Raw genomic sequence first — 14,801 nt, 5'->3', positions numbered from 1 at the left:
CTTGTGCTTGGGATTGCCCCGAACCTGAGTTTTCCTATGATTCTGACACTATTAAAAATTAGAAGTAAAAGTCTGTCACATCTAAACACACGAAGAATTAGCGAGAGGAGTTCAGTAGTCAGCACTCCATATTGCTCCTTGCAGCTCTGCCTACTAACAGCTCAACACTCCAGACAGCTTACTGAGCCTCACAGAAAATCAGGCTGAGCTGAACAACAGGTATGCCACTGCTTTATCTCCGATACTGGGTGTTTGAAAATGTTACAGATCCCCACTCATACTCCATGATCAGAACACATTCTTAGGTTTAAGGAAGCATGGTATTTTTCTGTGCATGTGAAGGGTGTGGGTTTGGTTCAAAAAACATACAGAAGACTCTGGTAGTGAAATCCATATGAACGTGCAGCTGTGTAGAGTCACAAACCAGTGAATATCTGACCTTCAGCGCTGGTCCTTTTTCACTTGCTCTCTCGCTAGCTCTCTTCCCTTCCAGACCAAGCTGAACAAACAGCTCCAGCAAGTTCATCAGTAGTTCATCCACAAGATGTTCTCCTTGAATGTTCGCAGCGATATTAGCCAGGGCATTAATGACAGCTAAGGAACAGTGTCTGAGAAGAAACAACATTGATGAACAAGCAACCCCTCAAAGTTCTACATTCTCACTTTCTTCATAACGCTGACTGTAACTCTTCTATGCTGAGATTGCACTGGGTCAGACAGAAAAGGCCCTTTCGGTTACTCACACACTACATGACAAGATACCCAGACTATCAAAGTCGGTGATAATCGTTAATGATAACAGGGACTAAAATGCATACTTACAGGCTAAGAATTGAAGTGTCAGTGGTTTGCATTTAGTCCCTAACAAGTACTGGGACCACATTTGAAAAAAGACCAAACAAAACCACACACACAAAACCCAAATGGAACTTGATTCGCTTTTCTAGGCTAAGAGATCGATTCCTCTAGTTACAGGTAATGTAAGTCATCAGGGTCAACTATCGCTTACAAACATTAGCTCCTGACAGAGGAAAATCATCAAATCAATAGTACTTGTAGTGAAAAACACCTTCAGGAGTCTCTACACTATGAAGTGCTACTATTTTTAAACTGATGTATTACTTTTTAGCATCAAAGAAAAAAGAACAGTACTATTTATAACCTCTTCAGAAAACTTGTACTGTGAAAATCCCTGATGTAGCATAAGGACATCTGACACAGTATTCATACACGTAAGGGACACAGCTGAGTGTTACCTGTATCCATGATCCTTATAATCTTTTGTGGCAGAGTAAACAACTGAGCTTGCTTTAACACTGATTTGCTGAAACAGGTTCCACACCTCCTGGTAAATATATTGCTGTAAAAAAACCCAAACACCAAATCGCTAAGTTGAGCTCATTGAGTACCATCTCCCCACAGAAACACCCTGTAACATACGTCAAGTATTACAAAGCTCTTCAGACAGGTCGCAGCCTGAGCAACAGTTTCAGCTTCCATAAAGCGCATCGTGGAAGTGCCTTCATTAGTGTTTTTAATTGCCCAAATTATACAAAATTTATTAAGTTCTTCAACTCTGCCTTCCTGATGGAAAACTTCCTTTCAGGCTTGCGAGTTCTCGCAATTAATCGCTCGCTCAGAGGCACAAATTACATTCAGAAAAGGTAACTCAGTTAATCCTTGTGTGACTGAAAAAGGCAATCCATACTTTTAAATGTATGGACCTACAAGACTTTGAAAGTTAATTGCTGATATGACAAAAGATAACAAGCACCTATTAAGGACATACGCGAAGTTGACAAACTTCTTAATAATTCCTGAAAACATTGACTTTGGTGCTTTCTTATAGTTTGTGGGTTTTTTTTAACTTTTATAATTTTCTGTGGGGATGAATCTTTACAGGGACAGCATCTTACACATGATTAATTAGCTTTTGTTTTCTGATGCCCCAGAGACATGAGGATTGTACAAGCACACATCTATGATGAAGAAAAGAAAAACCTTAAAGAACTTCTGCAAATGCAGTCTCTAAAATACGTTTCCTTTTAACTAAAGGAACAGGATCATGAATGGTCCACTCTTGGCCAGTCGTTTCCTTACATTTCCAGTGATGACCAAGCAGCCCAGCTGATCAATGATGAGCACGTCAAGGTGAGAAGGTGGCTGGCAAAACTTCTGCTGTAAGATCTGTAGGATGGGTTCCATCATTTTTGGGGTGTCCCTAAGTGCCACAGCAATGTGTCCTAGAGCACGAATTGTGTGGTCAGGAATCAAATGAGCCTCCCTGTTACAAAAAAAAAAGAACCCCAAAACCATACATGTAGCTGTCCAACAGTTACCAAGACCTCCAAGCATGGTTATATTTCACGTCAGAAAGAGTTCATATAATAAATTTAAACATCACTAACAGCTTTAGTATTGCCAGTCTATATACCCATCCGCTCCCAACATTAACATTAGAGATACACTTGCACAAGGTGGTTTTCAAAATAAAAATAGATAAGAAATCCCCACAAACACACTGTCCAAGAAACCCACAGTAATCCATGAACAAGCTCTTCTAGTAACAACCGTGAAAAGAGGTGAAAGCGAGCTGCAAAACATTAAGACATGACAGTCAGAACAGCTACAACACAACCGCCCCTTGGAAGCTGCTTGGTTGTTGAGTCTCTTAAAGATGAAGCAACTCACATGCCACAAGTGCCAAGCTGTGTCAAGCCATAAAGGATAGCTGAAGCCTGAAGGGTACAGCAGAGAGCACCACCCAGTCTAGAACTCAAAACTGGCTAACACTCACCACAGATTTGCTGATTCAATCAGATAAAAATTAATCCATGCCCCTCAGCAAGAAAACAAGGGCTCAGCTCTGCAAAGATCTGCATGGGAAGATCTTCACCCTGCATACAAGCTCACTAATCTTGACGACAATTCTAAAATAACGCTGCCCGTACGTATATCTTAGAATAAGCTTCAGATTCACTGAGTGAAGGAAAAATGGGTTTGATGACTACAGACTTACTTATCACTCTCTTGAGAGATGTACAGACGGTTAGATAAACTGGCAAGGAAGGCCTCAACAATCACCGAATCTATAGTCAAGCCAGCTTTCAAGCACCTGGAATAACAAAGAACAGAAATCTTGCTAGAACAGCCATAGAAAAAACAAAGCACGAATTACACACTTCACTTTTTACTACTGTAAATACACACTAGGTGTAAGGGAAAAAGGTTTATACTGAAGTATAAGAACGGATTGCCTAGGAATGCTGCAGATGTATTTTAAAAAATGCTGCTTTCTCCAGTGACAATGAAGATGGGGACACACAGTAAGGTAACTTCAGAATCCACTGCTTCAGATAATTCAATCCCCTGTCTCTAGTCACCAACTACTTCTCTGCCCTCCAGCTCTCTGTGGCTGACTAGAAAGGAAGAATAATCATTACACTGCCCACACCTGAGTGCCTAACAACCCTCCTGTTACAGGAGGCTCCCTCAACATGAGAGTCTGAGCAAACCCCAAAAACCCCGCCGAGTACCCAAATGGTGGCTAGCATGAACTACAGATGTGGGAAGCAAAACAGGGAGACTGAATTATTATTTTACAATTAGGACCCGAACAAGAGATGTCTAAAGGAAAACGAAGTCACGGTCAGAAAAGGCAAAAAGCCTTCCCAGCAGCACTTCTAAACCGTCACAGGCCTTTCTCGCTAGGGAAATACAACACGCGTTACAACGCGGTGCAAGTCTCTCCCACCTGCAGATGTTGTCTATGGCAATGTCGCGCAGCTGCTCGTACATGGACGGTTGGCTTTTCTTGCCAGGCATTACATTTAGAGTGGACTCGGAATGCTCGTTGGTTACACTGATCTTGATGTCGTTACCACCTACTAAGAGAAGAGTACGGAAATCAACACCACTCCAACGAGCTTTTTTCCCCACTTCTACCAGAATTGGATTTGCATTCCTCCTCTCCACCTCCAAAAATATCACAAATGCATCTCCATTTCCCCCTCCAGCTGGATCACCACAGAATAACCAAAAGCATCACAACGTTGGAAAACAGTCACTAGCGCATTCTTTGGAATGTGGCCTTTTGTCCTTTACCTGTGTGATACTGGCTATGATACTTGTAAAGTTTCACAAGCACTGGAGAAGGTATCACAAGAAAGTCTCGCAAGGACGGATTGACAGAATGAACCACAACAGGGAACCTCTCACACAAACGACCTAGACCCTAAAAAAGGAAAAAAAAAAAAAAAAGACAGCAGCATAGTTTTAGAACATAACAGCACAATTTTATTTTCAATTGTAAGCTTGCAACTTCAGCTCAAAACGAAATAACCAAACCAAACCATATACAATTCTGAGAGAATCAGTTTTTAGCAGAAGGTTCAGACATTTCAAGCCTCTAATTCTTTTTGGTTAACCTGTCGTGCATCATGCCAGCCAAGCCTTGCTGCTCTTTCTGCGTGATTTCACAGGAGTTACATGAAATAAACTGCACTCTCACAAGATAAAGTTACTGGGCAAGATCCAACGCGTAAAGAATCCTGATCACGTACTACGTGGTGGAAAACACCACACTGGAACAGCTACGAATCAGTGCCCAATAAGAAAACATAAAAATTAGAATAACCAAGTCTTAGCCTTAAAACTCAGAGATCTGCCAGTCCCAGTTTTTAACTGTTTATGTAATGGACTAAGAAGCTAAATATTTCAGAAATTAAATACTGGTTAAAAAAACCTCATGAACATGATGCTTCAGGAAGTAGATGAGGTAAGAAAACTTTCAAAGCAGTACACTGCTGCAGTTCTGGTTTCCACACCAAACCTTTAAAATCCAAACATAGAACACTGATGGAAAGTAATAAAAACAGCAGATAAAAGGTGTTCTTCTAGCAACCTGTAAACCCCCCAAACTCTCACTCACTGATACGGTAATGTCCAACACCATAAAGACAGACCTGCAAGCAGCAAATCAGCAGTGGCAAGTGAGCAATGATGACTTTGCTTGAGGTTTTTGACTGCAACTTCTCTGATAACTTGATGCACAGGTTTTCTGCACCTTAACCAAAAAATCCAACAGAAAAACGTATGTTTACCAGATTTGTTATTTGGCCACACGCTACTAAATGCTTACTGGAATTTCTAAAACAACACAGAAAATCTATCAGCTTCACTGTCCTCATACTACAACACCTCAGAGAGATTTAGTATTTCTTCTGCAAAACCAGTTTTGGAAATGTAGCATCTGCATCGAACAGCTCTGTCAAACCCCGACTGAAAGAATGACAGTACCTACAAGTTGATTTTGAGTGTAGTTCACATTTGACCGAAATTATGTATTGCAAGGTCCAAAGGAAAAAATCCTTCACATACTCAGAGGATGTGTAAGAATTACACAAGAAAGAAAATTGAGAAAAGGTGAGAAAGAGCTTCCCAATCCTGTTAGCAATGAAGAAGAAACATTTTCTTTAAAAGAATGACTGAGAAACATTTCAGACACTAAGAGCAGTAACTGAAAACAAAGTAAACCAGACAAGAAGCGGCTGCACGTGAGGCAGCAGTCATATCATCTCTTGTAGATAAGACAACAGGATGTTTCTGTTTCCATTTCTATGAAGAGATGTCTACCTACCTAGCCCACTGATCAGACAGCTTTTGGAAGGAAGTTTTACTCTTGCATTCCAACAGCAAAGAGCATCCCACTGAAATTTATTTCATATTCCTCTTTGCATCCTCTACTCTCAGAGAACTTACAAGTATTTCTACACCTCGAAACAAACGCCAGACATTCGAGAGACCAAAGAGCATTTTTTACCTTGCTCATCTTTCACAGCCCACACCATGAGATCCACGCAGGCAGCGTTGGCCTGACAACGCAGTTTTAAAGGACTCAGTTCATTGTGCAGTCGCTCCACATCGTGGAGGATTTTCTGAAGTTCTGACTGACTGCTGTTGAATTGCTCCAGCACAAAATCATGGATTTCCTTCACAAATGAGTTGGGAAGGTCTAAAGAAATAAAAATAGCATTATGTTAGAAGGATGGGAGCCAGCGTATCAGAATGACAGCATATATGAAGTTCATTGTTACGTTATAAATGAAATTATTTCGCAAAGTTTATGTCCTGTCTGAAAGATAAATTTCACAGCAAAGTCCACCAATGAACAGAACTGAGATGACAGCTATTAATCCTTTCAGTGGTGCTCAAAGTATTTTTTTCCTATTTCCACAGTACCTTTTTTACATGGAAACATTTCAAAGTATCCATTTTATAGCATGTGTAGCGTTCCCAGGAAATGCAAACCCCAGTGTTCAAGCACTCAACACAATGCAGACAACACTTTCGATCCCAAACATCATGAAGGATAAACTAGAAAAATACAAATACTATACCTTTCATATAGTATAACGTGTCTCTCAGCATTTTAAACTGAGCAAGATAAAGAGGGTCACTGAATGTTTTATAATAGAGATCAGTATTAGCACTCGTCTGAAAGAGAAAAAAAGCAAACTGCTAGATTCAAAATGAAATATTTTTTGTTATACAGAGCAGTCCTTTCCAAGGCAGGAACAGAAAATGACCGACCCATGAGAAAAGGCAATGTTACTCTAAAATGCAATAAGGACCTCAGTCTACAGTAAACCAGTTCTGGTCAACCCATACTGTAGGTTAGTAGGATAAACAGAGCTAAGGTAAGGAACGGTTCATTTTTAAGAGAATAACTATTTCTTTCTATGTTAGTGAAAACCACTCTCCCAGGATGAACCTGCCCATTTTTCCAATCCAAAGCTCGATTTAAACCACTGAAAGAACAGTTCAAACAGGAAATTATTATCGTTTTGCAAAGAGAAGGCATACCTTTCACAGATAAAAGACTAATTATGCAAGTATTAAGATGAAAAAATTAAGTTTTCAAGTCATTAGAAAAGGAATTTAAAAACATACCTCTGCAACTTCAGCCACAACTGCATCTAAGGTCTTTAGCAGGGAATCCCCAACGATCTGCTTTACCTACGGATGGAGAAAAAAAGAAGAATGTTTCCTGTTAATGACTCAAGACAGGAAGACAACTTAATTTTGCCCATGCAGAGATAACACAAGCCACTTGACTGCAAAGCATCAAATGAAAACAGGGCTACAACAATTTTTGGCTGCAACAGGAATAAATATATTGGAGCGCCTGTGTGCTGTTCCAAAATAACAGTGCAGGAAGTTGAGGGGGCCAGTAGTTTCTGTCACTTGCGTAAAACCCTTCTAGAAAAGGGTCTCATTCTCACGGCAAAAACCAATCTTCTATTTCAGCAACTAGCAGTACTAAGTTGCCTCAGATCAAGTGATCTGCAAAACTCAAACAGGAAGAAGTTGACATAAACTTATTTGATTTTCCAAATTCTTCACGGTTCATGAGCACTTTTTAGAAATACAATCGAAGCGTGACATTAAATGCCATGAAAATAGCATTACACAAAGCTGGAGAGACAAACACCACCTTTTTAGTTGCAATTATAAAAGCTTGAACTTAACCTGCATCTGTTTCTAGCACGAGTATCCAGAACGCAGTCTCACTGCGCCCTCCGTAAGAACCCATCACATACCATGTTCAACAGCTGACGGAGCATTTCCAGAGGGATGTTAAACTCTTTGTTGTTAATGCCGTTGAAGAGAGGAGAAACCGAAAAGCTGGAGCTGATTGTACAGAAGTAATAATCAGGATCCAGTGCACTCCCATCAGGAAGATACGAACCTGATCAGAAAAAATAACAGAGAGAAGGGTTTGCGGAGAGAGAGGATTATATAAACTTTGTTTAATGATAATACTTAGTTAGTATTAAGGAGTTATTCCCAACACAGATAAACTTTTTAGCTTGCAAGGTATCAAGAGGCACATTTCGGCTGATCTGGTAAATTAGGACAGAAAACTAGGATGGAAAAATACAGTTGTCCGTTTTAAGTTTATGATCACAATGGAAATACTCATTTCAACGACATGTGTCCACGTCAGCGACCCTGCTGATAAGAACTTTTCCCATACTACTGATGTACATTTTTCTGTAAGCATTTGCAAACACCAGTTTGCTCATAAACAGAGGAGCAAAGAACAGGTTAAGTCAAAACTATCTCGTATCGTTTTCCCCTGTATTAGATCAAGTGAATATGTGGTGCAGCTTTCATCTTAGAAGTGGCATCCATTAACCACTGCAACTTGAAGGCAAAGAGAAATCAAATTATTTTTCAGATTCAAGTACTCTATTAAGCAAACAACTTGCTCAGCATTCTGCTTTTAGCACTGCTTCCACTTCAGAAATCACATCTCTGCTTTTTTTAAGTACTCAGCTGCTGGTGCTAACGGACTGGTCTTGTGATTAATAAGCTTTCAAACACCACTATTTATTGACACAAAAAAAGAAGCTTCCAGTCCTTTTTTCTAACCCTTGGCCAGACTAAAAACACTAAAACCCATCATCTTCAGAAAGTAAAAGTATCACAACCTATGTCATCGGGAATAAGACAAGGGCTGCCTGTATCTGAAATATCTAGTAAAAGTGAGTACTGAAAATAAAATCCTGATCAGAATAATGGCAACTCTGCTAGAGTCACAATTAAACCGATTCTGAAATGTTTACAAAGTTGTCCACAACCCATCTGTAATTTCGATTCAGATTATTTTTGTTCTACTACTATAGCCTCTCACTCGCCTGCAGCCTCTTTTTTTTTTAATTCAAAACATGAAGACCGCAAAATTGAAGAAGTATGGGTTGGTTCAACAGGGTAGACAGAAGACACACGGGTCTCTTCCTGCTTGGCAACTTAAGAATGATATTTGAATTAACCTGCAATCCCACGATATGACTGAGGAAGACAGAGGCCTCTAAAAATAGTAACAGGAAGGCAAAAGAAAAGTAATGGAAAAGAAATTAATTTAAGACAGGGCTCAAGAGAGAAGAATGACTCGAAAACAGAGAACACCCAAACTGTTAAAACCCTCAAAGGGCCAGACAAAAACCAGAGACACCAGAACACCTCGGGTGCAGAGGGAGCCCCACTCAATTAATGAAAGACAGTTCATTTTAAAGCCCTGCTTTGACACAAAACTCACATCTAGAGCTCTGCCAAAACCTAGTGGTTAAGAGCTTGGATATTAATTTGTGAAAACTGTTCACATTTCTGCCCTTTACGATTCAGTAACTAATACACATGAGTGAGCATGAGACTTCTGTGTCTCCTCCGTTATTTCTCCTTTCACCAAATTACTAGGTTTTACACAATGACCCACATCACATTTACTTCAAAGGGAGCAGTTGTTTTCTATTTATACAACGTGCCACAAAGATCTCCTAATTCCAGACCCTAGTCCCAACAGTTTCACTGCCTACTGAAGTACAGCATTAACACTTGTTTCTCAAAGTGACTCAGCCTAATCTCTTGAAATATTTTTGGCCTGGCTGGTTTAAGCTCTTCAGTACCAGGCACAGCCTCGCAGTAAGGAAATCATGTCTCTCAGCAGCCTGGCAGAAACAACTGAGCCTGCAAACTACCAGTGTTAATAATAACATTCTACTGTCTTTATACCCCAAAATTTTTCAGAATCCTAGCAGGCATATGCCAGAGAATCACTGCAAGAATTCTAGAGAGCAGAGAAAGGGGTCAAAAAGATTGTGGTTTTCAATTTTCTATCAATAGCAACAAAACCCTCAAATCACACACTGTTTCATTGCACAATGATTTACCTTCAAAGTAATGAATTGCAGATCCTCCAGGAGAGCTGGGAGGGGGAATTCCACGCTCAGGACTAACCTGAAACATCAGTCAAAAGCCCTAATTTAAAAACCATTTGGAAAACACAGAAAAATCTTCCAGAGAATGGTTCACACACTTTATAATGAAACACAGCTTCAAGCAAAACTAACAGGAACTACATATTGTCAGGCCTAACAGCTACAATCCAACCAAAAAAGGGAAGTTAAAAAAGCGAGTTCAGTGCTTCTGACTAAAGGGAAGAGATGAGAATGATGACTCCTGTCCTGTGTGAAACTATGCTAATAACATCTCTCGTTTCAAAACTGGCACCTGAATCCATTCTTCCCCCAAGCCACCGAACATCCACAGCTCCTCCTGAAACCAGTGAGCTCGTGTACCCTTGGCACTTCTGAAATCTTCAGCCATTAACTGCCAGCTTCCCAAATTCACAGGCATGTGTTACAATGCTTTTTCATGAGAATAACACAAGGAAGAGTATTTGCCAATCACTCCACGTGAAGACATTAGTACAGTCATTAGTTTAACTCTCACAGATTGTTCTGCAGCTCAGAAACCACACAATTATTTTGAAACTCAGTTGCAGAACCAAAATAAACATCTCTGTGTCTGGTCAAAGGATGTGTGTTAAGGGACTGCCCAAATATCCAGGCTTAATGATATCTTAACTCCACCAAGGCCACGACTCCAACACAGAGCAAGCCACACAAACCTGGGAGATGCTAGATACACTGCTAGCCTTTCTCTTCAGTGTTCCTTCTTGGCAAACAGTGAGTAGAGAACTGGGAAGAATCGATCTGAAATCATTGAAGGATCGTCGGCGAATTCCTTCAAGCTCTTCTGGAACTCTCAGGGAATGAGGGGAAATTTTGGGGAAAAGCTTGGAAAGTAGAGCCTCCTCTGAATTGCTGTAGCGACCAAAGGCTCGAGAAATTCCTATCAGGCAGGGCACGGCATACTTGCATAAATATTCTGGGAAAGAAAACCACACAAAACAGTATATTAACAGTAACTTAGAACTTCCTTGTCACGGTTTTGCTACAACTTCAACTAAACTGTTTCAGCCTAATGTGCTTTTACAAAGACTTATTTGTGCAAGTCAAGGAAAAACCATAAAGGTATCGTCAACTCAGACACTTTTCTCCTGCTTCTGTATTTACCAGCCAGCCACAAACAGAATAAGTAAGTGCTAAGGGAAGTCATAGGAAAAAGCTGCTCCCTTTCCAGGGGTGATCCTGATAATCAGAAAACACAAGAGAGGTTCAGAGGACAGGAGCTACAAATATAGCAACAATTTTAATAGTACCTTTATCATGCATTTGCGGGGTCTGGCACATTCCCAACAGGAACTGCATTACTTGCAGAATTGCATCCAAAATCTAAAGTAATCAAGACAGACATATAAAAGTATCTTACAGGAAAGTGGTATCACTACCTTCTACTAGATCACTACAGCAAACGAAACTTGCAAATAGTCATGTCAGAACCTCTGTAAACAAGACTCTTTCAATGCTGTGTGACTGAAAAAGTATATTGCCCTCACTCAGCTTACAGCACCTCCTTTCTGAAGTCTGCAGTTAGCTGGCACGTACTGGCAGAGTAAGACTGAAGCAATCCTAACCTCAGAATCAAAACCTGAATTCTAAAACTCCGGGCTCGGCGACTGACACCCTTTGACACCCAGAAGTAACAGCAGACTTACGAGTATCTTCTGCTTACCTGACTATTAATTAACATAGCAAAATAATACAACAGTACACGTTAAAGCAATCAATCCTTTCACGAGAAAGGCAGCAGCTGTGGGAACTCTTGTCTAGACATCTTGCAGCAGTGGAGAACTGGGTACTGCCTCAGCATGAACTTAAACTCTACCTGCTCTCTGAGAGACGCATCCCTGTAAGCAACGTCTGATAACAGCGTTACCAAGCAGAAGCTGAAGTTTTCTGCCACTGGAAGCAAGCCTGCGGAGTAACAGAGAGAAAATAAGCCACTTAGGCATTGTGAGAGAGAACCAATATAGAAAGAGCAAGTAATAATAACGCAAGAAGACCTAAGTAATTCCCACGTCATACAGTTCTGAGATAGACTGCAGAAAAATAGAGTATTACATAGAGCATTTACAAGAACATTCTAACCATCCTAATTTCACCATGAAATCTTAAGAGAATAATTGTAGATAAAAACTTTCCCAGGCTTTCAGTAACTGAAAAATGTAATATTATGTAAAGCTATTCTTATATTAATTTTAAGAGATATTAAAGGAGCAAGAAATGAAGTGGTTTAAATGGCAACTAAGTACAGCAGCTAAAAGCAGAGCATGCAAATCTCAGGTTCCACTCTCCTGCTCTAACTACTACAGAGTCTTCTCCAATTTAGTAAAAAGATATATTGAGCATAGAATTACTTGGAAAGAGCAATTTATCTCAAAGCAGTCAAGCAAGAAAGCTGGGAGCTATTCAACTTCCTCTTTGCTTCTAAAATCAACATGAAAGGCTGTTAAGTGAGGAGCTAAGAACCAGCAGGACCCTTCACCACCCCTTGTACCGTGCCCTGAATAACCTTTGTTATTTCTGTTTCCTGGCTGGCATTCCATGCAAAAGACAAAAAAACCCAAACATCACCTCTGCTTTTGCGTGCGTTGCTTTCTTCTATCCACTGGACTTTGGGAAGACCCTTCAGAAGTCGGAGGAGGTAAGGAACCACATTATCTTTGTGCTAAAGGGGAAAATATTTAAAATGGAGAAGAAAAGCTGAACGTTATCATCTCAAGATATTTCCATCTCTCTAAAATACTACATGAACCACACACAGAACTCGCGGTGGAATGATTATTCCACCGGCTTCTTGACCACTGCAAAATCGATTTCAATGCAGGCAAATGAAAGTAAACCAAGTCAGTGCTACAAATTCAATCCTTTCCGACTAGGCGACAGTGCATTCTCCCTAAAAGTTGGAGAAAAAAGCTCCAGAACAGTAATTAACCCCAAACAATTTACTTATTTACAGCAAGGTCACAAAATAATTTTAAGGCAGCTAGAAATTCCAAGTGCCAGTCCCAAGTCGGTACACGTGAGCCATCCCATCACGGCCCTGTGCGAGTCATGTAACACATCTGTGTAACGCTTCAGCTTCCCGATCTGCGAGTTCGGGGACAGCACCTTCCCTCCTCAGGGAGCTGGCTTAACTCATATGAACTGCTGACTTTGAAAACACCACAAAAATGCCATGAAACACAAATACAGCTGCCTCATTTACACTTCATACTATAAAACAATGCAAACCGTTAATCACATAGATGCAAGCTACATCATAATAAATAGCTAGTAAGATAAAGGAAATTCAGGCCCGATGCAAACTCTAACAACATTAAACAACTTAAAGTGAGGTCTGATGACTTTGGACCTAGGACTGGGTATATCCTTCCTTTCCTCTGCATGAAACAACACCACGCCCAGAGGTGGAAGAGAAGAGAACCAGCCGGTCACGAACAGGCTGACAGACAGGACAGGGATGTTCATGTACAACGCAGCCGACGTGCGCTCTTTCGTCTCTTCCTCTCGGCTAGTGCCAGGCATGAAAAGGCCCATTACAAACCTGACATTCAGGAGTATATTGGAACGTACCTGTCATCCCTAAGTACTGGGGGAGAACATGCAATGACACAACTGGTTTGAGCAAATCCCCCTGAATAGCCTTTCCCTTCTCTCCTTAAGCTATGATGACCAAACACCAGGACTGCATTTTTGCTGTGGCAGTGCCATGACTATCACGCTTGTCAGTACTGTCCTTGTGCTCTCCTGCCTGCATCCATCTGTTATCTCTGGTCTTTTTATTTATTGTTTTGAAGAGGAGTACCAACTCCTTATTCACTGGACAACTAAATTTGAATTAATCCAAAATCTTTCAAGTTAAACAGTTAGCTAAGCAGGCAAAATACCTGGAGGTCAGATTCGATCAGAAAGATCCCTAAAGCAAGAACAGCATCTCTGCGGCGTTCATCTAACTGGAAAATCCCATGGAAATCCACTGGACACATACAGAGCAGTTTTTGTACCTGAAAAACAGCAGAGGGAAAGAACAATGGAACAAGACCGCAAGTACTAAAACAATGCAAGGGAACAAGAGTACACGTGTTAAAACTGACAAAAAAATCCACCAGCAGACCTCAGGAAAGCAAACAGCTCCCCTCTGCTCTTCGACAGGGCAGAGCCTGCCCACACCCTAGAGCTCACCAACCAACAGGCCTGGGTGGCACTACCACAACCTCAGAGCAGAGAAAGAAGCCGACGGCTGCCGTTTTCACGACTCATTTCAGACCTCCTGTCTTGGAAGAGGACAGCAGTCCTTCCACCTTCTGGAAGACAGATGGCCACATTACCCTCCTTTAGGCATTAATCTGAATGATTTTTTGATGAGTGACAGAAACTCGAAGAGAAAAATCTCAAGTAGATGTCAAACATTTTTACCACAACACATGTCAATGAAAAAGTTTCCTTCAACACCTGACCATGCTGGCTGTTTGCTTTCACATCTCAAGAGAATGTCTGAAACTTGTCAAAGCCTCACGTCTACAGAGCTCACTCCTGTGTCTCTGGTACAGCAAAACCTTCCTTCCACTAATTCACTGGGCGTTTTGGACATGCAAGAAATACGCAGCACTGGCGCGTGTATCATGTTTCCTCAATTCCTGCGAACAAAAACTGGGCGGATGGAGCTTTGGATACAGCTGCCACAGTGCCTTCTTCATATAAACACACCGTCACCGAGCTCAGTAGGACTTGTGCTCAAATCCTTTTAACGTAACGGGTCAAGTTCCCAGAACTACTATTTTCTCACTACTTACCTATTACTTCACTCCATACCCAGCAAACACACATTTAAAGACTGTATCAAATCTCCCAAATAATTTGTTTTCCTACAGAACTGTCAAGAAAGGGAAAATGCAACTGGCACATTGTCTTTCTATAAATGTTAATTAGAATTACCTAAAAAGGAGCGTCATCATAAATACCTATGTTTGAATCATAGAATGGTTTGGG

General features: G+C 40.8%; 1 protein-coding gene across 1 annotated transcript; it reads right to left on the bottom strand.

Annotated features, from left to right (window-relative positions):
• Positions 1–439: 439 nt before the first annotated feature.
• LOC104515203 (phosphatidylinositol 4-kinase alpha-like) lies at positions 440–13,816 on the bottom strand (the record flags this gene model as incomplete). Its single annotated transcript, XM_010159099.1, has 17 exons — positions 440–608; positions 1,257–1,360; positions 2,101–2,284; positions 3,020–3,115; positions 3,755–3,884; positions 4,105–4,234; positions 4,965–5,065; positions 5,822–6,013; positions 6,399–6,495; positions 6,952–7,017; positions 7,602–7,750; positions 9,735–9,801; positions 10,475–10,734; positions 11,069–11,141; positions 11,635–11,723; positions 12,384–12,477; positions 13,700–13,816. Coding segments are annotated over 17 exons (2,118 nt in total), but the record flags the coding sequence as incomplete, so codon positions are not given.
• Between the last annotated feature and the right edge of the window lie 985 nt (positions 13,817–14,801).

The sequence above is a fragment of the Eurypyga helias genome, unplaced genomic scaffold, assembly GCF_000690775.1.
Source record: "Eurypyga helias isolate BGI_N326 unplaced genomic scaffold, ASM69077v1 scaffold50379, whole genome shotgun sequence".
In the NCBI taxonomy this organism is placed as follows: Eukaryota; Metazoa; Chordata; class Aves; order Eurypygiformes; family Eurypygidae; genus Eurypyga; species Eurypyga helias.
The sequence above is the reverse complement of the archived record's forward strand: the minus strand, read 5'-3'. Positions and strand labels throughout refer to the sequence as shown.